The sequence below is a fragment of the Myotis davidii genome, unplaced genomic scaffold (assembly GCF_000327345.1).
Source record: "Myotis davidii unplaced genomic scaffold, ASM32734v1 scaffold1115, whole genome shotgun sequence".
In the NCBI taxonomy this organism is placed as follows: domain Eukaryota; kingdom Metazoa; phylum Chordata; class Mammalia; order Chiroptera; family Vespertilionidae; genus Myotis; species Myotis davidii.
In genome coordinates this window covers 2,632,070-2,655,404 of record NW_006287910.1, presented here as the reverse complement: position 1 = coordinate 2,655,404, position 23,335 = coordinate 2,632,070, and the positions used below count along the sequence as shown (strand labels likewise).

General features: G+C 49.8%; 1 protein-coding gene across 1 annotated transcript in view; it reads right to left on the bottom strand.

The window, feature by feature from the left end:
• Positions 1–23,335, bottom strand: part of XYLT1 (xylosyltransferase I) — a 222,576-nt gene that overhangs the window by 52,326 nt on the left and 146,915 nt on the right. The window contains exons 4-5 of the mRNA XM_015561297.1: positions 18,134–18,306; positions 17,048–17,250 (exon numbers count right to left, since the gene is read on the bottom strand). Of these exons, the coding sequence (XP_015416783.1) occupies positions 17,048–17,250; positions 18,134–18,306 (376 nt within the window). The remainder of the gene's footprint in view (positions 1–17,047; positions 17,251–18,133; positions 18,307–23,335) is intronic.

Below are 23,335 nucleotides of genomic sequence, written 5' to 3'. Positions count from 1 at the left end.
ACAGGGCCACAGTCATGGAGGACACCATGAATAAACTGCCTGCCTCCTCTCGGCTGGTCCAGGTCAGGCAACACGGATGGGTGAGCCATATTTCACGTGCTGCTTTCTAGGTCAGGTTCAGGACTGGTAAGCCATGCAGGTTGTGGGAAAATAGAGGAAAAGGAGACTGTTGTTTTATGTTGAAATACCCTGGGATGGGTGAGAGTCCAAGACAAGGTCCAGGAGAGAATGACCAGAAGGCTTTGGGAATCTACCACTCCTTCTCTCTCCAGGGTCCTGAAATCTGAAGCAGCACAAGCTGGCATCTGGGTTGACAGGGGCCTGCAAACCACAACCCACTACTTGTGTTTGTAAGTCAAGTTTCGTTGGAATGGAGTCATGCCCACTTGTGTGCATGTTGTCTGTGGCCGTCCCTTCCTCAGGTGGTAGAATTGCACTGTTGTGGTAGAGACCATAAGGCCCACAACACCTAAACTATTTACTATCTGGCCCTTTATAAAAAAAGTTTGCCGACCCCTGCCATTATAATGTTTCTCTCTTTTTGGTCATCCATACCCCTTCATCACAACTTTCTCCAAAACATCTTCCTGGCCTGCCCTCCGCCTCCCATGCCGTATTTTTCCTAGGACACATTTCCCCCTGATATATTATTCCTTCACTATCTAATGTCCCTTTCCCTTGGTTTTCTGTATCCCAGCATCCAGAAAGCGCCTGGCACATAGTAAGCACTTAATGTATACGTATTTGTTGAATGACTGAATAGCCACAAACCACTTGTATTATTGCTTTGTTAACATTTAGATAAACTATTCTTTAAAGAAAATTTCAGCTTCAGAAACCTAGGGTATGTAAGTTTTTCACCTTTTGTGTTAATATTGATAAACATTGATATTTTCAGAAACCTGTCTGTGTACCACTTTAAATCGCTGCCCACTGCAAGTGGTCCATAGGTCAGACTTGGGCAGCATGGCTTGTGGTTAAGGACATGGGTGGGGTTGCCTGAGTGCCACCTCTCAGTAGGTGAGCAACTTTGGGCAAATTCCTCATATCCCTTCTCTCCAGACTGGGGTTGATAAAGGTCCTCTCTCACCAGGTGGCTGAGAAATTAAATGAAATGGTGGAAGCAGTTAGCACAGCACCCTGCACACGCTCAGGTCTGGGTGAAGAGAGGTGGTAGATGCACCCCACCGGGCACTGCGGCCATGGCTCTCAGTGGAGGCCTTGTGGACACTGCCCTGGTTGCCGAATGGTTCCACAGCATCCTGGCAAAGCAATTTGGATTAATGGGACTATTTAGCTGTATGTGTCCAGAGATAGCATTGTTTAAAGTAACCTGTTAGAAACTTCCCCAAGGCGGCAAACTTTTACACAAAGATTGACTCTGTAATCAAAAGCTGCCTGGTCTTAAAACCACATTCCAGCATTCCAAAGAGTGCAATTGCGTTGAGAAAGGGGTGGTGATGTTTGTGCCACTGGGTGTGTCTGCCAACAAATGCTGACTGATGAACACAATGAAACTGCACCCAGGAGAATCCTTCTCTGAAGGAGGAAAGGACACAGGAGGCAGGTGGCAGCTCTGGACACAGCATTCCCATCCTCCTCTACATGAGAGGTGATCATGCTGTGGGGTCCACTGCGTGCACCTCCGCCCCCCCTCCCCCCCGGGGGGAATTGGCTGGCACCACCAACAGCTTCCTCTTTGCCATTCTCCACTTTCTGTTTAAGTGGTGTTATGGGCCCTGGGCCAAGGCTAGAGATTGCTGACCTGTCCAGGTGTTCGAGCCAAGTTCTGACACTGCCGGGAGGGCTCAAAGTGGCCACAGACTGGCCAGAGGCCACGACTTGAGCTTGGAGATGGGTTACGGTGGTGAGGTTGATGAGATCTACAGGTAGAACTTTGAAGGAAGTTTCCAACTTGAAACGTTAGGGAGGTTGTGGTAGCACTGATTCAAGAGTAAGTGGATATGAGAAGGACAGTGTTGCTTTAGCCCGCGGTGGTCAAGAAGGCTGATCAACACCAAGGCTGTCTTCAAACAGCCTCGCAACAGGAGGGGAGAGAGGGGCTGGGGCAGCTCAACTACACATGGGTCCAAGCTTGGCTCAATTGAAGGCGCCGTCTTCTCGACTCTCATACAACTGAATTTCCTCAAAGGCACGCTCCCTTTCTCTCTCTCTCTGCATTTCAAATTTAGTACAAAGATATAGAGATATAAAATATAGGAGAGAAGAGGTTGAGAATAAACAGTGGCCACAGAGAAGGCCAGACCATGTTTTTATCTATAATGATAATACAGGATTTTTAGAGACCATAGTAACGTCAACAAGAGAACCATCTCATGAGTACTTATAATAAACTAGAGGCCTGATGCACAAAATTTGTGCATGAGTAGGGTCCCTAGGCCTGGCTGGTAATCAGGGCCTGTCTGTGGGGTGACCAGTGGGGTGATCATGGGGCCCTCCCTGGTAGCCACCTTGGCTGGCCTGGGGCCTGCAGGCTGGGGGCAGCTCCTGCATTAAAGTGTCTGCTCCCTGGTGGTCAGTGTGCGTCATAGCGACCGGTTGTTCCTTCATTTGGTCGATTTGCATATTAGGCTTTTATTACATAGGATGCCCAGCTCTCTATTAGGCCCTGTGTTTCAGTATCTCTCATCTTCATAGTGACCTGATGATGGCCCTGTGGGGAGGGGGCTCAGCCTGGCTTCCCATATCAGGCCTCCACTTTTCTCTCCTGCCTCTTTGGTTCATGCAAGTGGGTGGATGCAGTAAGCGAAGGTCTCCCTGGGCATCTCCCTCTTGTCTCTGTTCCTCGGCACAGCTCTGCATCCCAGTCCCAATGTCTAGGCGGTGGGAGGGATGAACGTGAGGTCGCACGCAGGTGCCAGACCTGGGCCACTGTGCTCTAACCTGTTTATCAGACAGCTCACGGAGCTGGGAGTAAGGCAGAGCTTGGGTTCCCACCTCACTGCTGTTCCCTGCCTGGCTCCCTGACAGGTAACGTTATCATCTCCCTCTTTCAGGTGAGAAAACCAAGACTCAGAAAGACTGAATTCACTTGTCTTGAGATCATACAGATAGCAGGGGATGAAGACAGGATTCAAATCCAGTTCAGCTGACATCACATGGCCTTTCACGTGTGCTGGTGGAGTGACGATGTAGAAAATGCCAGCTGTGGAACAATCGTGCACATTTGGGGGGGGGGGGGGGGGGACACCACCTGTGTGGAGGGGACAGCAGCCATTCCTTCCTAATTTTGCTTGCTTGAGGCTAACATTTAAATGAGTGAGAATTTCATCAGGCACCACCCTTCAGCAGTTGGGGAGGGGTCTGGAAAGTCTCGGGTCAAGAAGAAACAGGATTACAAAGGAATTGGAAGGCCGGGCTCTTCCAGCTAACGCAGGCAGCTGGTTCCTCCTTCCGGGCTTAGAGCAAACGCAATTTGTAAAGCCTCGATCTCTCACCAGCCAGAGAGAGCCCATCTGGTGATGGGACCACGCAGGCTGTGGTGGCCATGTGTGGGGTTTGTGCTCTTATGTGATTGGTTTTTCCCCCCTGGGGTCAACTGCTTATGTGAGACTCCCGCCCACCTTGCCAGTGAGGCAGCTGGGCAGAGCAGAAATCATGCTGCATTTGACTGTCAATTGGGCCTGTGTTCAAACCCTGCCTTGACCTACCCAGCCCTGTGACCTTGGGCGAGTCATTCAAACCCATGGCATCTCAGTGCCCACCTCCACACCACCTCTGGGGACACTGTGAGGACTGAGCACGGCAGGACTGAAGCAGAACGTGACAGCAGCTCAGCAGTTGGCCGAGTGCTGGTGACCCCGGATTCCGGTTCTGATGTGCACGCCTGGTTATGGTCATTTTGCCCTCCTGGATCCTCATCCAGATGAAGAGGATGAGGACTTCAACCAGAGAAGAATGAGCAGGGGAGCTTCGGTCCAGACCTGCCCAGTGGGAACAGTATGACCTGTCGGTGAGGAACTCAAGCCTCCTTTTGTTTTTCCCAGTGATGAAAAAAGCATGGATTTGAATCCTGGCTCTGATCCCCAGCAGCTGTGAGACACTGGGCAGACTCCTGAACGTCCTTCAGCCTCAGTCTCCTCATCTGTAAAATGGGATGTGGTGACAGTATCTACCTTGTGGGGGTGTGGTGACATTTGATGACACATGGAAACCTCTTGGCCAGGACCCCCCAGTGGCAGGTACTCACAAAATGCTAGCTGACATTAGTTCCTGGAAGAGGGAAGATCTTGAAGGGCTTCCCCAGGCATCTACTTGGAGAACCCTCTACTGGCCACTCTCCATGCCGGGCATGATTCAGGGTGGCAACAACGGGGAGGAAGGAAATGAACATAATAATTTAAAAATCTATAGTTCCTATCTACCCACCCCATGACTGGACCTTAACCCTGTCTAGGAGGCCTCGTGCTTATCCAGGTTTCTGCTGTCATCAATGAGAAGGAGTAGAAACACCCCTCCCTTATCCCACTTGACTTTTAAAAGTGTGGGGTCCTTCCAGATTGCCCTTGAGAGCAATCTTCCCATGGAGTGAGATGTGAGTGGGAGGCAGGGGAAGAGTGACAGACTCTACAATCCCATCACCCACACTGTGGACCACCCCGGCTCACATCCAAATTCCCAGGATGCACTTAGAGCTCCATAAATGAAGCATCTGCTCTCCAGAGAAACAAATATGCTCAATGCACTGGGTAGGAAGATGCCCAGCGTTGGAAATGTTCCATCCACAGACACGTAGCTAGCCGCAGCTGAGATGAAGGGGAACTGGGGAGGAGGAAGTTAGGAAAAAATACCTACAACACACAATGCATGGCCAGTCTGGGCTCTGGTGAGTCCATCCAACTGGCAGAGGATGGAGACCACATTTATTTCTAAACTGGCAGTATCCATGCTCTCCTATGATCGAAAGAGCAGTGTCACTCTCTCCAGCGGAAGTATTTCTGCCCCACGACACAGAGGTAAGGCCCACGAGGACAGGAGTTTTCAATCGGTTTTGTTCACTCCTTCATCTTCAGCACCAAGATCTGCGCTGCTCCATATACTATTTGTTTATGTTTAAATTAAAATCAACTTGACTTTGCCAGGCCGCCGTGGCTCAACGGTTGAGCGTCGACCTATGAACCAGGAGGTCACAGTTAAGATTCCAGGTTAGGGCACATGCCTGGATTTCGAGCTCGATCCCCAGTAGGGGGCATGCAGGAGGCAGCTGATGAATGATTCTCTCTCATCATGGATGTTTCTCTCTCTCCCTTCCTCTCTGAAATCAATAAAAACACAGTTTAAAAAAATCAAATTGACTTTAAAATGTAGTGCCTCTATACCAAAAAGCATGTTTCAAGCTCCCCATAGGCACATGGTGCTGGCGGCTCCTGCACTGAATGGCAGTTTTGGAACATTCCTGTTGCCATAGTCAGTTCTGTTGGACAGCTATGGTCTGGAGCACCACCCAGTACACAGTAGGCTCTCAAGGTGGTGAATCAATGAATGAATGATTGAATGACCAACACACTCTACTCTCTGTTGGCCTAAGGATGGACATAGGACTCAAGATAAAAGCATCCAATTCTTCTCCCCAGGACTTCAATTTTTCTTTCAGCAGTGAAAGCATGAAAATGACAGGCAAACAGGCAACTCGGCTGCGATGTATTTAAGCCACACAGTGGCATCTCGTGGGTGAAACAGTCACGTCATTCCTGCCTTTTGTTCTGCCACCTTTTGCACTGATTGCGTGAACGCCCCCATCCTTCCAGAAACGTCCTTCCTTATCTCCGTTAGCCAAGACAGTGTTCTAAACCGATAGGGCTGCTCTTGGCTTTCTGAGGTACCGGGTGCTTCTCAACCCAGTCCTGTGAGGATTCCACGAACGCCAGCCCCACTCGGCTTGTCTGGGGACACAGTTTGCGAACAAAACTGTTAATGGAATAATTACTGGCATTTTTTTTCCTGTTCCTCGTGAACAACAGCCTGAGCAGAAACATTCTCTCGGACTAGAACATTCTCTGGTGGAGCTTTCCTCCAACCATGTCACACCAGGGTTTTGGGGTCTCGGAAACGAATAAAAGTGGTTGGATGCTGAGAATGTGGCCATTGAGGGAGAGGGTCACACCCAAAGATCTGGTGCTGGGGCCACAGCTCTGACTTCTGTGAAGTACTGAAGTGCATTGTCATCGTAGCATTCCCCTTGCGATGTATTACTGTAATTAAAGTGACGGATGTCTGTGTCTCCCCCAGGCCAGTGGTTTTCAACCCCGACTGTATTCCAGTCACCTGGAAAGCTTTAAAAAATACATATAGATTCTTGTCTCCCTCAAGGAATTTATATTCAACTGGTCTGCAGTGGAATTCTGATATTTTAAAGGAAGCTTCCAAGAATCAGGTGGAGCCCTGCCTTTCTCAGGGTGCCAGGCTCCCACGGCGGGGACCCTGTCTGCCTGGCTGCCTGCTCTGCCCCTGGAGACAGCGATGGTAGGTGCTCAGGAAGTGAAGGCTGCATGGAGGCACGGGAGAGCGCCAGCTCCACCCCAGCGTGAGGCCAGAGGATGGTGTCTTTGCTAGAATGGCCTTTACAGGAGGCTCCCGCCCCCTCCAGATGGCAGCTGGGGCCCTAGGACAGCACCATGCCTCCCAAGTGTGTCTTGCACTCAAGGGTGATGGCAGGCTGTAATGGGTTGAAGGGGATCCCCCTCCCAAAATTCACATCCCCCTGGAACCTCAGGAGGCACTTTTTTTTGGAAACAGGAACTTTGTAGATGCAATTAGTTAAGATGGGGTTCTGCTGGATTAGGGTGGGCCCTAAGTGCAATGACTGCTGTTCTTATGAGAAAGAGGAGCCAAATGAAGATGGAGGGAGATTGGAGTGACGCATCTACAAGTCAAGGAATGCCAGGATTGAGAGCAACCACCAGAAACTAGGAAGAAGCAAGGAAGGACTCTCTCTAGAACTTTCAGAGGGAGCACGGCCCTGCCAACACCTTGATCTCAGACTTCAGCTTCAGAACTGTAAGAGAATACACTTCTGTGGTTTTAAGCCAGTGGCTGTGTTCTCCTGGAGCCGCAGGAAACTAAGGCAGAGACTAAGGCAGGGGTGGGCAAACTTTTTGACTCGAGGGCCACAATGGGTTCTTAAACTGGACCGGAGGGCCGGAACAAAAGCATGGATGGAGTGTTTGTGTGAACTAATATAAATTCAAAGTAAACATCATTACATAAAAGGGTACGGTCTTTTTTTTTTTTTTTTTAGTTTTATTCCTTTCAAATGGGCCGGATAGGGCCCGCGGGCCGTAGTTTGCCCACGGCGGGGCTAAGGGCACTGAGCGAAGAGTCTGCTGGGCAGAAGATGAGTCACAGGGCTGGTAAGTTCCCTAATGTCCTTTTCCAGATTCATCTTCCCCACTCCTCGCCTCCATCGCGCTGCCCCGTCTGACCTCCTTTCTCTTCAGCCCCTGGAATGTGCTGGGCTCCTCCCTGCCTCAGGGACCTTGCACATGCTGTTCCCCTTTGCCTGGCACCTCCACCCCTTTTTTTCACAGTGAGCCCCGTTTCAGGTCTTGGTTTAAACCTCCCTCTCTAAAGGCATCTCCTCTCCCCTGACCACACTCCTGAGGGTAGGACCCCTTCTAATTCTCCACTGGGACACCCTGGCATGATTTTACGAATATGACCTCCATTTCTCCCACAGATGGTGAGCTCCCTCAGCGAATGAGGTCTTTCCCGGCTGCATCTCCCAGCACCCAGCCCAGTGCCTGGCACTCGGCCTGTGCTCCACAAATACTCAGCACACCTGCTTGAGTAAATAAATGATTACGGGCTGCAAGCTGCTCCCAGGGGGGCTGGGGCCAATGCTTTCCCAAATGGCTGGGGAGAAGCTCGAGTCCATTGTCAGGGTCTCGCTCAGCTATGTCCTCCTGGGGGGCTCTGAGGGCCCCAGGGTGAAGCAATGAGGTCTGGCTTGGGCAGAGATGGAGGGGGTCCCGGGGGAATGTCCATGAGAAAGAAGTCAGGGGTGGAATTAGAAGGTGCAGGCCCTGGCAGGTTGATGAGGTGGGGGGCACACAGGCTTCCAGCCCCAGTGAACAGGCCAAGGGATGGTCCTACTCAGTGAAGGACGATGAGGAGGGGCTGATGTGGGTTGGAGAGAAGTTTAATAGGAATCCTGTGAGAGCCTGGTCCCATGGGGAGACAATTCCCTGTAGCTAACCTAACGGTTCTGTGGAGAGAAAGCCCATTGTTTCAGGAGTTTATGCTCCTTAAAAAGAACAAGACGCACCCTACACCCATCAGGAGGGCTACTCAAAAACAGGGGGAAATAACAAGTGCGGGTGAGGGTGTGCGGATGATGGAACCCTGGGCACTGCTGGTGGGAATGTGAAGGGGTGGTGCAGTGCTGTGGAGAACAGTCTGCAGAGTCCACCAAAAAAGAAAAAAAAAAGAATTACAGTGTGAGCCAGCAATTCTACTTCTGGGTACACAGTCCAAAGGACGGAAAGCAGAGAGGCACGGAGATATCTGCACTGTGTGAGCCAGCAATTCTACTTCTGGGTACACAGCCCAAAGGACTGAGAGCAGAGAGGCGAGGAGATATCTGCACACACATGCTCATAGCAGCATTATCCACCATAGCCAAGGCATGGAAGCAACCCAGTATCTACGAATGATGGGTGAACACGGAAGCAAAGGTGGTCTATTCCTACAATGGAATAGTATTTGGGCTTAAAAAGGAAGGAATTTCTGATGTTCTACGACATGGAGGACATCATGCTAAGCGAAACACGCCAGTCACAAAGAGACCAACACTATGTCATTCCACTTAAATGAGGAACCTAGAGTATTCAATGTCAACGAGATAGGAAGTAGAACCACGGTTGCCAGGGGGTGGGGGAAGGGCATGGGGATTGTTTAATGGGTAGAGTTTCAGTTTTTCAAGATGAAGAGTCCTGGAGATCGGTTACACAACAGTGTGAATGCACTTCGCATTACTGAACTGTACACATAAATAGTTAAGATGCTAAAGTTTATGTTACGTATATTTTACCACAATTAAAAACAAAAGGACAAAGAAGAGTGTGAATGCACAGGCTTTCACAGTCCCTTCCTGAACCCCCAGGCTGTCCCCTTCTACCTCCCTGCTCAATGCTCCTGACCTGTTCCCCAAACTCTTGCCCCAGGTCACTGGGAGGTCTCGGCTCTCTGGGTTCTGTGCACCAGCCCTGCGCTGCCAGCCTCCTGAACGAGGCTGATTCATGCAGGTGTGGGGTCCTGGTCCCCAAGCAGAAGGTGGCTGCCTGGCTCTGTGCGACTGAAAGGCTAACCGTCCGCTCTGCTTGGACTCAGGAAGCTCATGGTGGCTCCAGGACACCTGCCTCTGCCAGGAGGCTGGAGAGGAGAGGGGACTCTCCGGACATAATTCTGGGATCAGCAAGCACCCCCTTCCTCACTGGCCTCCCCACCTGAGACCCCTCCCAGCTGTTCTCCCAGGGCAGCCAACATGATCCCTCCAGACTGCAAATGGGAGTACTGCCCGCTGAAACCACACTGCTCCCGGGCTACAGCTTCAACCACCAATAGGTAACCCAAAGTCCCCGGGGGGGCTGGCCTCGACCTACCTCACTGCTAACCAGGAACCCCTTGCTCTTTGACTTGCAGCCACATTAGCTTTTTTTCAGCTCCTCATACATGTGAAGGGCTGTCTTGCCACAGGCCCTTGCCCACACCACCGCCTTTCCTGGAATCCTCTCCTGGGACCCCTCACACTTCCGCTGACAAACTCCTACCCCTCTTATCCATCTCAGTTCCCATGCTGCCTCCTGTAGGAGGCTGTCCCAGGCCCCAGGCCAAGGGAGTTTCACTTGCAAAGTGCTCTTAGACCCCTCCTTCCTTTCCTTAGACCACTTGCCTCACTTTGTAATATGTTTACTCCTGTGACCATTCTGATTCATGTCAGTCTCCCCCCATTAATAACTGGCTGTCACATAGACAATGCTTACTGAGGGCTGAGCACCTTACATACATTAACTCATTTCACCCTTGAGCAACCATATGGGTGGTACTGGGCTATCTCCGTTTTACAGATGAGGAAACTGAGGTATCAATACATTAAGTGATTTTTCTCGAGTCTAAGTTTACACGGCGAGTACCCAGAAGAGCTGGGATTGACCCCAGATGGTCTGGCCTGAGTCTGTGCACTTGACCATGAGGAGGAGGGCAAGGACTGGCTGTGCTTTCCCTCACTGTTGAATGCCCGGTACCTAGTGAACGAATAGAGTCAGTAGGAGCCGAATGCCTCTGTGAAAGGAGAGCATGGTCTTCAGCTGGCTCACCAGGGGCCTGAGCGCTTTCCTACCCAACACAGCCCCAGGCTGCATTCAGAGGGGCTTGGATGGTGAAGGGAGAAGGAGGGGGATAGGGGAAGCTTATACCTCAACCTAATCTTCCATCTTTCCATCTTCAACCCCAAATTTATCTCAACTAACTGGAATCATGGCAAGAGGTAGGCAGAGGGGGACCAGGTTGAATGGGAAAGGTCACAGCCTCTTCGGGGTATGTCACCCCCACTCTGGCCCCAGCATCGTCGGGGCTCAGTCAACCAGAGTCCGAAGCACCACGCTGTATAGAATCCCATGTGATACAGACACATCTTTAACCAGATGACGTCCTTGACTCAGGGCACATGGCACCATCCAAGCCAGCCAAGAGACAGAGTGTTTTGGGGGCTCTTAAGAACCCCAGGCCTATCAGTTCATGGAAGGCTACACAAATGATGGTATATCTACACAATGGAATAATAGCATTCGGCCATGAAAAGGAATGAAGTACTGATACATGCTACAATGTGAATAACCATGAAAACAGTATACCATGTGAAAGAAGTCTGTCACAAAATGTCACATACGGTAGGATTCCATTCATATGAAATAGCCAACATAAGTGAACCCAGAGAGATAGATTAGTGGTTGACAGGGACTGGTGGGGGAGGTGAAGGGGGGATGTGCATGGCGAGTGCTGCTTCATGGGTACAGGGCTTCCTAGTGGGGAGATGAAGTGATTAGGAACCAGATGGAGGTGATGGTTGTACACCATTGAGCATGTACTAAAAGCCAGTGGATCAAACAATTAGTTAATTTTATGGTCAGTGAATTTTACCTCAGTTAAAAAAAAAGATCCTGGTTCTGTCACTTACTGGCTACATCATTATGGTCAGGTTTCTTAACATCTCTGTGCCTTAGTTTCCCCATCTGAATAATGGGGATACCAAAAGGATACTTCCTGTGGTTCCTGTGAGGACTATGTAAAATATTTAGAAAAATGCCAGGGAGGTATTAAGTGCTATATATGCACTTGTTATATATGGTGGGCTATTGACGAAGGAATTCTTTGACCCACTCAAAACCCCCTGAGCCAACTAAAGGAATGCAAAGTAAGGGAGAGGCTGACATCTGAGTATCTGTACCAGGTAACTTAATTTCAAATCCTAGGGTAACATGTTAATTATTATCAAAAATTTGGCTTTCTTGCAGTTTTCTGGAAGTTCTGTTTCAACACTAACCTCTTTACACTTTCTCACACAGAAGTTTTCTTTGGGAAATGAAATTTAAGACAAAACTTGAGTTAAAGGCCACTGTGGCAGGTCTAGTACATAGTAGGCACAAAACAAAGTTTGCTGCATGCGGGTGAGCCTCGCCTGATCAGTCCCACGCAAATGCTGGTCTCTGGAGCATTGTGGGGAAGCTGGGCCACCTGTTTCCTGTCTATGAGCTGGCGCTTCCTGGTGAGGCTCCATAGAACCACTCTGAGCTCCGGGCCGGGTGGTATCTCAGGACAGCGTTTAGGTCCACAGTCAAGTGTAACATAAATGTCCACATGGTGGGCCCAGGTGGGTTAGATCTTGTTGCTATGGACCCTCATGAGGCAGAATAGTAGGCCCTGGGTTTAGCTGAAAATTTAAATACGATTTCCCCTGCCATACACACACACACGCGCACACACACGCACACACATGCATACACACCACAGACAGCATGTGAGCCCTGAGAGGGCCAAGGACACACTGAGCCCTCCTCCCTTCGCACTGGACTTAGCCCCAAGACACAGGGCCTGGAGAAGGTGGACAGTGTTACCACTGGCCCCAACTAAGCAACAGTGCAGACTGCTTCTTGTTTCATGCTGTCCTGTGGCCCATATAACTAACACATGCTAGAGCTATTTCCTGCCTTACTGAGTAGAATATATTGAATAAAAGCATGTCATCTGATGATTCAAGACATCACAGGGTCTCCGTGTTTGAAAATATCCTGTTTCATCCATGCACTGGATACAGCACCAGCTCCAACGGCAGTCCCGTGGGCCAGGCAGTCTGGTCAACCCCAGAGCGGGGAGGACCTGAGTTCCTGAACGCACTTAGCTTGCATGTTCCAAATGCAGGACTAGTCTGCCCGTTCACAAATGAGTTGCTTCTGTCCTGTTTTCCCTTGAAACACTGGCCTTTACAGCCTAACACTGCTTTTCCCACTGTTGAAAGAGATGTGAGTGCAAGAAATATTTCATCGGTCTTTTCACGATGAATGGAAATCCAAAAGCAATTCAGTTGATGAGTGAGCCCAGCCAGTGGTGCCCACACTATCCCATCATTACACTAGTAACAGCCCGTGTCTACCAAGCACTTTCTATATGTCAGGCACCGTGTTAAGCCCTTGACATGCAACATTTCCTTTCATCGTCCTAACCTCCCTATGAGATAGGCACTGAGACTGTGCCGTTTCTCAGGTGGACAAGCGGAGAGTCCGAAAGCTAAAGCAGCCTTTGCTGAGCCGGTGGTGCATACAGTCTATAGCCAGGCTGCATCCGAGGCCTACACAGGCTGGTGGCCAGCAAGTGTTCACCCCCTAAAAGAAGTCTGGTCCCCCAGGCAGAGCGGGGCAGCGGCATGGGGAGGCTATATCAAATCACAAACAGCTCGGAGTAGCCACAGCGAGCAGGCTCTGCCCTTGGCTACCCCAAGTTTTCAGAGCCATCAGAAGCTTTGGGGGCACTCCCGCCTTTGGAGAAGGCTCCTAAGTTTGCTCACCTTTCCTGGGATGGAAGAAGTTGTGGTTTAGGAAGCTACAGATGGAGTGGCAGATGGGAAGTGAAGGCCTATCAGAGTTGCCCAGGATAAAACCATTCATCTGCAAAATTCATATGTTTTTGTGTGGGGCGACTTTGTGAAAACAACAGCAAGAGGAAGCAGCAGTGCCTGATGCATGACGTGCCTCTGGCCACCAGGCTGGCAAAGCACAGTGGACAGAAGAATCAGATTGAGAAAATGGGTGGGTGGGCACTGAAATGAGAGCAGAGAAAGACAGAGCGACAGAGACGCAGAGACCCAGAGCGTGAAGCTAATAAGCTAGAAATATGATGACTCTTCCCCAAACCCCGAAATAGGTGGGGCACATGGTCTAAGGAAGGATTTCTGGACCCCTCAGATATGAGGCTCAGCCTTACAATGAAACTGACTGTGGACACTGACTGGGTACTTTCTAAGTGCCAACACTCTGCTGGTTGCATTGCTACAAGCTGATCTCACAAAGATTGAGTTTACCTCTGATGGTTTTAGTTCTGCCAGTGAAGTGGCAGAACTCAGACTCTAACCTTGGCCATCTGCTGAGAGTCGGAGCACTCCTCCTCTTGGATGCTGAAATGCTAGAAATTCCGATATCCGGGCAGAGCAGACTTGGTTAAGGGGTCATGGTTGGTTATGGCTTCAACTTGCCAGTCAACACAAAGCCTCGAGGGGGCAGCCTCAAGACCTGGCACGAGTCTCCTGGGAAGGGCCAGGGGCCTGGGCACACCTAACTGATCTCAAGAGGTCTCTGGCAGAGTTCCGCCGCCTGACCTAGGCTGAAATGACCTCTGGGGCCTCCACGGGAGGCCTGGAAGAAAGTGGGGGAATCTTGATCTTAGCTAGTCAGACTCGGGACAATAGGAGACCTTTGCTCATGAGATTTCCTGCTGCCAGGTGGTGCAATCACATCCCTGCCCAGCCTGGAGCTTGAGGAGTGGCTGTGCTCTCTAGGCAGCCTGGGGCCATCCCGCCACTCTGGGCCAGCTGACTTCCCCAGGGACCAACCTCAAGCAGAAAGAATAACAACCTTAGAGCCAGACAGAACTGGTTCTAATCCCCAGCCTGCCAGTATTCTTTACATGACCTTGGGCCTCAGCTTGCCCTTCAATAAAACAGGTTTGCTTTGAGGGCTGACGGAAGCACCTCCCACATCAGCTGCTCCACAACAGCAGGTTAGGGTATTTCTGAGCTCAGTCTTCCTTGGAAGATGGAGGGGAATGTTCTAACTCACCCTGCCCTGTCCCTCTCTAACTCACCTCTCCTCATTCTTCTATTGCACTCTGTTTAAATTTCTCTAATGCATCTAGTTCACCTCTGACCCAAGTCTTATCCAGGCTGTCCTTTCTCTCAGGAACTGGAGAATGATTCTGCCCCTGGGGAACCAGCACCTGGAGATGTCTGTGGATGTCCCAGTGCCTGGGGGTGGGGAGCACTACAGCATCTGGTAGGTGGGGCCAGGGATGCTGCTTAACACCCTACAGTGCCCAGGACAGCCCCTCAGCATGGAAGGCTCCGGCCTGTTACGTTAATAGTGCCTCGGTTGGGAAATCCTAGTCTAGAATGATCTTTCCTTCTCATTTGTTTGCCAATCTTTTTTTTTTTTTTTTAATGCTCACCTGAGGATATGTTTATTGATTTTGGAGAGAGAGGAAGGGAGAAAGAGCGCAAGAGAGAAACATCAATGGGTTGCCTCCTGCATTCGCCCCAACCAGGAATCGAACCTGAAGGCCTTTGGTATACGGGACAATGCTCTAACCAACCGCGCCACTTGGTCAGGGCTGACGATCCCTCCTTATCCCCAGGTCTCAACTCAAAACTGCACATTCCGAGGCCTTTCTGACATCCTGATTTTGCCCCTCTTGCGCTCAGACCATCTGCTGCTTCCTCTTGATAGCCCTGTCACACCTTGCATGACGCCGCTCTTACATGATTAGCTAATTCCTTCTAGGGTACCACCAGGCAGGGGCTGTGCGGCTTTTATTCACTAAATACCTAAATAATGCCTTGCATGGTAGTTGCTTAATAAATCTTTGTGGAATGAATGCTTGAATAAATAAGAAATTAGGAAAAACCTGCCAGTGATGTTTTAAAATCACCTCCTTTTTTTTTTTTTTTAATTCTGCTATCCTACAAACAAAATAACCCCCATTATTCTTCCCAGGTTCAAGGGTGTCAGGTGCATTTTGCCTAAACTGAGCAAAGACTGTGCCTTCCCCAGGTCGCCTTCAGAGTCCAGTGTCCCCTGGCAGACCATGGGATGCCACCAAGCCCAGAACTGAAGGAAGGACACTTTAAATAGAGGCCTTCCTTCCATGCCTGTGTCTCATCTAGATCCTCACTCAAAACTCAAACTCCTGGGCATATGTGGCCTCGATATTTAATGACTTAGGAATGACTGTTTAATATTTTAGATGTGATAATCATATTGATGTTATGTTCAAAGAGAGATGTATACTGAAATATTTACAGATACGATTTGATGATGCTTTGGAAATGGTTCACGGGGCGCGGGGCAGGTGGGGGGAGAGACATGAGCACAGACATTACCAGACTGTCACGAATTGATTATAGTTGAAACTGGGTGATGGATAAGTAGGGGTTCATTATATTAGTCTCGGCACTCTTGTGGACGTTTGAAAATTGCCCTGATAAAAGTGTGTGTGAGTTCTTTAAAGATCCCTTCATTTCTGGGACTGCTGTTCAGTGCCCTCATGGCATCCGAGGGAGGAAGGCCCTCTGCTTCACACACTGTCCCCCTCCCTGTCCACTCACTTCTGCCTCTCAGCCTCCTCAATAAATCAGGATGGAAGACACGGCCGAGCAAAGAGCTGCCGTCTGGATAGGAAATAGACCTCATTTTCTTGCCTTTCTCCTTTACAAGCTCTCTGGAGGGGTTTTCTTTGCTTATGGTCTATTTTACGGAGCAGATCACTGTTTGTGCACAGGGAACTCCCTTGTGGCATCTCCGCTACCTCGGGGCTCAAATGTGGGCTGCTCTATCTGCCCCAAGCAGGCTGCAGGCTGAGTGGGAAGACCCAGAGAAACTCCAACTCTGTAGTTTCACGTGAAATTTCCCAATTTAAAAATGTAGACAATCAATTTGTTTGTTAAAATTAGGTCGGGGCCAAAGAATAAAATCCAAGATACCCATGGTCCTTGAATAGCCCAAAGACACCCCCACGTCTGTGACTGAGCCTGAACTCTTGCACCAGACCTCCCTTCCTCCTCCCTGCCCCTCCTGCCCCTGTAACTCCGATGTCACTCCTTGTCTTCCTCTGCTCAGATCATACCAGCGGTTCCCTCTTGCTTGAGTGACAGCCAAATTCGGGAATCTCTAAAGTCTCGCCCCAAGTTGCTCCCTAATCTTCTGTCTCTTACTACCCTACCCCTCACTTAGTCTGTCCCAGCCACACTGAGCCCATTGTTCCTTCCACACACCAGGTGTGTTCCCGCCCCAGGGCTCAGCACTGCTGTTCCCTGTTCCTGGACCACTTTCCCTGCCCGAGCGACTCACTCCTCCTTCCTCGTCCATTCCTCTCGGTGAGGACCGTCCTGTCACGCTGGTTAAAATTCCAACACTCCCCTGCGTCCTCTCAGCTTTGTTTTCCCCATGCACCATTTGACTTATTTTGTTTGTTATTTGTCTCCCCGACTGGACTGAAAGCTCCATGTGGGGAAGGGTGACAGTCCCTTTAGTTTCCTCAAACAGAGCGGGAAAAACTGTGTGCTCAACAAACACATGTTGAATGAATGAATGAACGAGGGAATGTGCAAATAATTCTCAGGCCCAGGGTGGATCCCATGCTGAGGGATCTGTGAAGACAGCGCAGGGGCGTACACGCTGCTCTGCACAGGAGGCAAAACGCTAAGACCAGGGAGGGCGGGGGGGAGCGGGACCTGGGCGCAGGCTGCTGGGGCCGAGGGCCGCCTTACCGGATGGGGTAGTCGGCTGCACTGAGGTTGATGAAGAAGTCCCAGGGCCAGTCAGTCATCTCCAGCAGGTCCCGCATGCTCTGCAGGTACGTGGCCAGCAGGCTGGCGCCGCCCCAGATGGTGGCCATCCGCCAAGGGGTGACGCGGACATTGCTGTACTGCCGGGCGAACTGGAGCACTTGGCGGTGCAGGTAGTTGGAGCGCTTTTTCCCAGGAGAGAAAAGGGTGACATTCAGCAGCCCAGAAAACACCCCTCTCTGTCCCTTCCCTTCTAGGTGGCAGGGTTCCTGAACTTTGCCCAGTAGGTGGTTCAGGCTGGGGCATCTTTCTACATGGCTATTCGAACATTTATTATTGTTTAAATTTCACCTTAGCTATTTTAAATGCGGATTCCCTGGCCCCATCCTCTGACCTATGGTTTACTAGGAGCCTAGGGCTCTGCATTTTTATACAGACGGAGGCATGTGGTCTGAGGACAGCAAGCTGTGAAATACGGCTGTGTCGAAGCCTGAGGAGTATTGTGAGGAGTGGAATGTCTCCATCACCTTCTCACAGGCCTGCCAGAAGCAGATCCTTTGCCTCTTGAGTAAGGACATAATCATGTCACGTCCCAGGCTAAGAGGAAACCCCTGGGACAAGAGAGTTCAAGGGTCAGCAAGCCTGCTGTGGGGTTTTATAAATAAAGTTTTATTGGGACACAGCCACACACATTCATCATTCGTTTATGTATTGTTTATGGCTGCTTTCACACGACAACGGCGGAGCTGAGTAGCTGTGACAGAGAGGGTATGGCCTTCAAGCCTAAAATCTTTATATATGGCCCTTCATAGGGAAAGTGTGCCCACTCCTGGGATAGCTCCCCTCACAGAGAGGCAGGCAGTGTACTGGGCAGTGCGATGGTGAGGAAAAGAGGGAAGAAAACCAGTATTTATAGAGACTGTCACACTCACACTCCCCCGCCCCCCTCTCTCTAGGAGAGGTAGCTGCTCAGCCTATTAGCTTTCCCTAAAAGGGAGGCTGGCTTGAAGAGGGGCAGAGGGACCCACAGAGAAAGGCCAGCAGGAGGCGACTGGATGGGGGGCTCACCTTGTCCACGTGGATGTAGTAGAAGTGGTCTTTGTGGTAGATGGCCTTGAACATGCGCTGCAGCTGCCGGGAGGCACGGCCGTGCACCACCAGGACGAAAGCGATCCGGACCGGGTTGGCCAGCATATACTCCACGGAGTCCTCGTCCCACTGGACGTTCTTGTTGGCTTTGCCTGAGGAAAACCCAAAAGATCACAGAGGTGGGTGAGGGTCAGAAGTTCCTGTTGGGGGCAGGTTCTCTGATGCTTCATCTTGGGGACTGTTGGAGGGGCACCACAGTCACATTGGGCCCTGAAACCTGATTCAGCATAACCAAGCATGTTCTGGACCCTTATGCTCTCCTGGTGCAACAGGAGTGGGGGACCTTGAGGTGCTTAAGTCACAATTTCCATCCCCAAGAAGCTTCAAAGAGCTGATGGAGGCACAGGTACACATATTAAACTATTGAACAGGAGGAGATAAGAGGCATAAGAGGTGCATCTCTGAACCACTGAGGAGGAGAAGTTAACTCTGAGCTAGAAAACGTAAGATACCTGTGCTGCTTTTGCCCATTCAAATCTATTCTCCTGTTTCCTCCTAAAAGCATCCATTCAAAAAAATGGAGGTGAGAACAGATAACAGGAGATCTACCCTCTTAGCAAAGTTTTAAGAGCTCTGTATAGTCTTGTTGATTGCAAGCACGATGCTGTACAGAAGATCTTTAGAACTTCTTCCTCTTGCATAGCAAAAAATCTCATCCAGTATTTTGAGAGGCCTCACCCCACTCCTCCATTCTCAGTCCAAGTGGATGGGGGAGGACCTCCCTCCATTATCAAGGTCAGGGGCGTTCACAGAGCTTTGGCCTGGCCAGTTCAAACATTGCATCTCCCTGGCTATAGTCTGTATGATGCAGAGGTGAGCATGTGACCCAACCAAGCTAATCAGCCCCAAACACAGAATTCTACACTTTAGTTGAGACAACTAGATAAGAGATGTTAATTTTTTGGTGTACACACAACTGGGAGATTCTAAGAGCGCTTTTGTCCCCACATGGAGGTTGCCTGAGAGGGACCAACACAGAAGCAGCACTACCAACAGAGGGAGAGGGCTAGAGCCTAAGGACCCGCTGGAGCTCCTAGATCAGCCCCGTGGGAGATCAGCCACCGTCAGTCATATCCTAGTTTTCTTTGCAAGCCTGGATCCTACACCAGACCCACCTGGGTAAATGGTTCCATATATATATATTTTATCCCAGAAGCAGCTCAAAGAGGCTGTTTCCCCCTCCTTGTCCCTACAAACATACCAGGGACAAGGTTGTAAGGAGAAACACTGGCTCAGTTCATTACAATTCCAGCTAGAGTTCTCCCGGCTCTCTTCGGCCTGATTTCCTTTGAGTCTAATCTGATTTCTTGTGGGTTCGAGGTTAATGGGACCAGAACATTGTCAGGGTATTAGCTGCATGTGTCCCAGAATGTCAACTGGGAAAGCCGAGAACTGGGAGTGTGTAGCCTGGAGGTCAGGAGACCGGGGGCCTGTTCGCTGTCGCTGGAAAGCTGAATGGCTGCCAAATGAACAAGGCACCGTCTACCTTGTTCCAGGGGACAGGAAGAGATGGACATGGCTAATGTCTAAGTCGCATGGCCCAGCCTCCACACCTACATGATCTGCCTCCTGCAGGCCCGGTGCCTTGACTGGCCGGCCCTACTACTTACCTCGCCCCCGGGCCCTTTTCTATCTTTACTTGAGGTGTCTGCCTCAGCACCATTTCATGGGCTATTCTTGCTACTGGAACACCCTTGCCTTAGATCTTCATTTATTTATTTTATTTCATTTATTTTAAAGGGGAGAATGATGATTTTTATTATTTTTATTTTAATATATTTTATTGATTTTTTATAGAGAGGAAGGGAGAGGGATAGAGAGTTAGAAACATCGATGAGAGAGAAACATCAATCAGCTGCCTCCTGCACACTTCCTACTGCAACCAAGGTATATGCTCTTGACCGGAATCGAACCTGGGACCCTTCAGTCCTTAGGCTGACCCTCTATCTGCTGAGCCGAACTGGTTAGGGCTCCCTTAGATCTTTACATGGCTGCATCTTCCTGTCCTCAGCGCACCGATCAATAAAAAGCCACCTCACCCCACCCCCAGCCACATTATTCTTTCACGGCATCCTATTTCAATTTTCTGCATAGCATTTAACACTGTCTGAAATCATTTATTCGTTTACTTGTTTATTATTTAAATATTCCACTAGAACATGAACTCCAAGAGATGAGGGACTATTTAGTCTTGTTTGTCAGTAAATATACAACACTATAGCACACCGCGCTCTTGGTGGAAAAAAGGTTACAGGAGGTACATGTGGTTCAGTGCCTTAGTAATAGCAATAGAGTTTACTGAGCACTGATCAGCCCTGGCCATTCGTTATTTCATGTAATCCTCATAACAAGCCTGAAAGATGATATTATTTCCATTTTGCAAATGTGGAAACCACAGCTTAGAGAGGCCAAGGGATTTATTTGTTCAAGGTCACACTGCTTTAATTAGCTCAGCTGAGATTCAAACCCAGGTCTGTTTTTAAAGCGTATGCCCTTACCCACGAATATACACGACATTACCACACCCAGAATGTGGGAAAGTTTACAATTCTGCTTGCTAGTTAATGAAAATACCTTTGAGTTACTGCAGGTAAATAGGCGTTTGAGGACTATCAGAGGCACTGCAGGGAGGATTGCTGTATCGTGTGAAAAGCTGACTCTAGTCATCATTACGGACACATGTTTTCATCCATCCATCCATCCATCCATCCACCCACCCACCAACCCATCCATCCATTCAGTCACCTATCCATCCATCCAAATCTAACCAATCACCCAGAAACCATTCAACAACCCATCTAGCAAAGCATTCAACAGCTTATTATAAAAAAATGCCAACCATCTATCCATTCATCCGACCACCCATCACCTTTAAAACCAATCATCCATCCATCCATCCATCCACTCATCCAGCATGCTCAAAGCAAATCATCCATGAATCTACTCTTCAACCATCTTAACTATCAACTCGTTGATCCATGCCATTTTAACTTAGCCTATACCACATGCCAAGGTCTGTGCTAGGTACTAGAAAAAGAAACTTTTCTTGGGGGGGAGGGGAATCCTTGCTTTTGAGGTGCTCTAAGCCAACTTGGGAAAACAGAAAACAATGCTCAACTGTTTTATGATAGAAGTGTGTTCGGACTGCTCTTGGAGGGAAGAAGTGAACAGTCTGTCTGCAGGGACAGAGGAGACCTCAGAGAGTTTAGTCCAAAGCTTCGGAGCCCATTTCTTCACACTCTCCGGATGAGTCCTAAGGTCTCATGATCCTGAGGATAATTATCCTTGTGGCTCTGGCTGAAGACAGAATGGGCAGCAACTAGGGGTGGGGGGTGGGGGGTGGGGAGGTGTCCTCACCACCCTCTAATCTTCTCTCCAAGGCAATCACAAGATGCAGGGCTTTTGTGGTGATCATTGGGGGGTGGGGGTTGAGGGGGAAAGTCTGCCTGGAGGGATCATGTGCCTTTCCAGCGGTTCTCAACCTGTGGGTTGTGACCCCTTTGGTGGTCGAATGACCCTCTCACAGGGGTCGCCTAAGACCATCCTGCATATCAGATATTTACATTACGATTCATAACAGTAGCAACATGACAGTTATGAAGTAGCAACGAAAATAATTTTATGGTTGGGTCACAACATGAGGAACTATATTTAAAGCGCCAGAAGGTTGAGAACCACTGCTTTAAACACTCATACAACAATTCATCCATCCATCCAATCAACCATGAAGTAGCCTTAAAACCTCCCATCTGCCAGCCCTGGACAAGGCCTGGAGAACAAAGACATGTAGAACATGAGCCTGCTTTCACACATGTATATGAATGGATTAAGGAATGTGAGAATCCAAAGTGAAAAGATAACATATGAGAAAAGCTTATACTCTCTCCCCAAGACCGCAGCCCAAAGGCCGTGTACTGGCCTTGGCCACACTGGGCGTGACCTCTCCTTGCCTCCCTTGAGGACTCTATCAAACCAAGGAAGGGACACTTAAAAGCAACAGCTACTTGTGCCACTCTTTTCCACCTGGATTTCACTGGGTGATTTTTCAAAGGTCTCACCATGGTCCACGACACTGTATTTCACAAAAAGTGCACTCTGCAGGGGCTCATGCTGTACTTAGATGACACCGCTCATCCCTGCCCCAGCGTCTCTGGGTAACAATGAATCTGGAGTTCTCAGCAACTGAGACTCATAGGGCTCTGGGATCAGCCTGTGTTCTCTCCAACTACAATGTCTCTTCCCATGACTAGTTTTTTCTTTTTTCAGAGAGAGGAAGGGAGAGGGAGAGAGGGATAGAAACATCAGTGATGAGAGAGAATCATTGATCAGCTGCCTCCTGCATGCCCCACATTAGAATTGAGCCTGCAACCTGGGTATGTGCCCTGACCAGGAATTGATCCATGACTTCCTGGTTCATGGGTCGATGCTCAACCACTGAGCCACACTGGCTAGACTCTTGCCATGCTTGTTGAGTGAGCAAATGAACGAGTGGGGAGATGAATGCATCCTGGGGAAGAGTGGCTGCTCTGGTCCAGAGGGGCTGACCTCGCCTGTGGGCCTGCTGTGCTCCAGCCTGGGCCAGAGGCTCTGCGTCAGTTGCTACTTGGCTTTGGATGGAAGGCACTGCCATGTTCTCAGGCTCAGAGAGGTTGGAGCTTTTGTTCCGGTCACACAGTGAGGGAGGCCAGAGGTGGGAGTGAACGCTGGGCGTGGCTGAGCCCAGCGCTGGCCTTGCTACCTCCAGCCTCCCCTCTCCTGAAGCAAAGGGCAGGGAGATGGGAGGACCGGTGTGCAGATCCCATGCTGGTCTTTAGAGGAACTTGCATGTTGATGTTGAGGAGAGCCTTTTGTACTGTCTCTTTAGGGTTTTAGAATGTGGGGGAGGTGCACAGATGGACAGACACAGACAAGGATGCTTCCCTCTGGAGGGGGAGGGAGCCCTGGGAAATCCAACACTCCCACTCAGCCTCCTCCATTTAAATACAGTCCCCGTGGACCAGACAGCTAGCCTGGGGAGCAGCAAAGACAAGAGGGAATAACACCCATAGTTCTTCTGGAGGACAGCTATTTTGGGGAAGGAGCAAAAATATCCAATATCTCCTTTCTGGAGACAAACACACA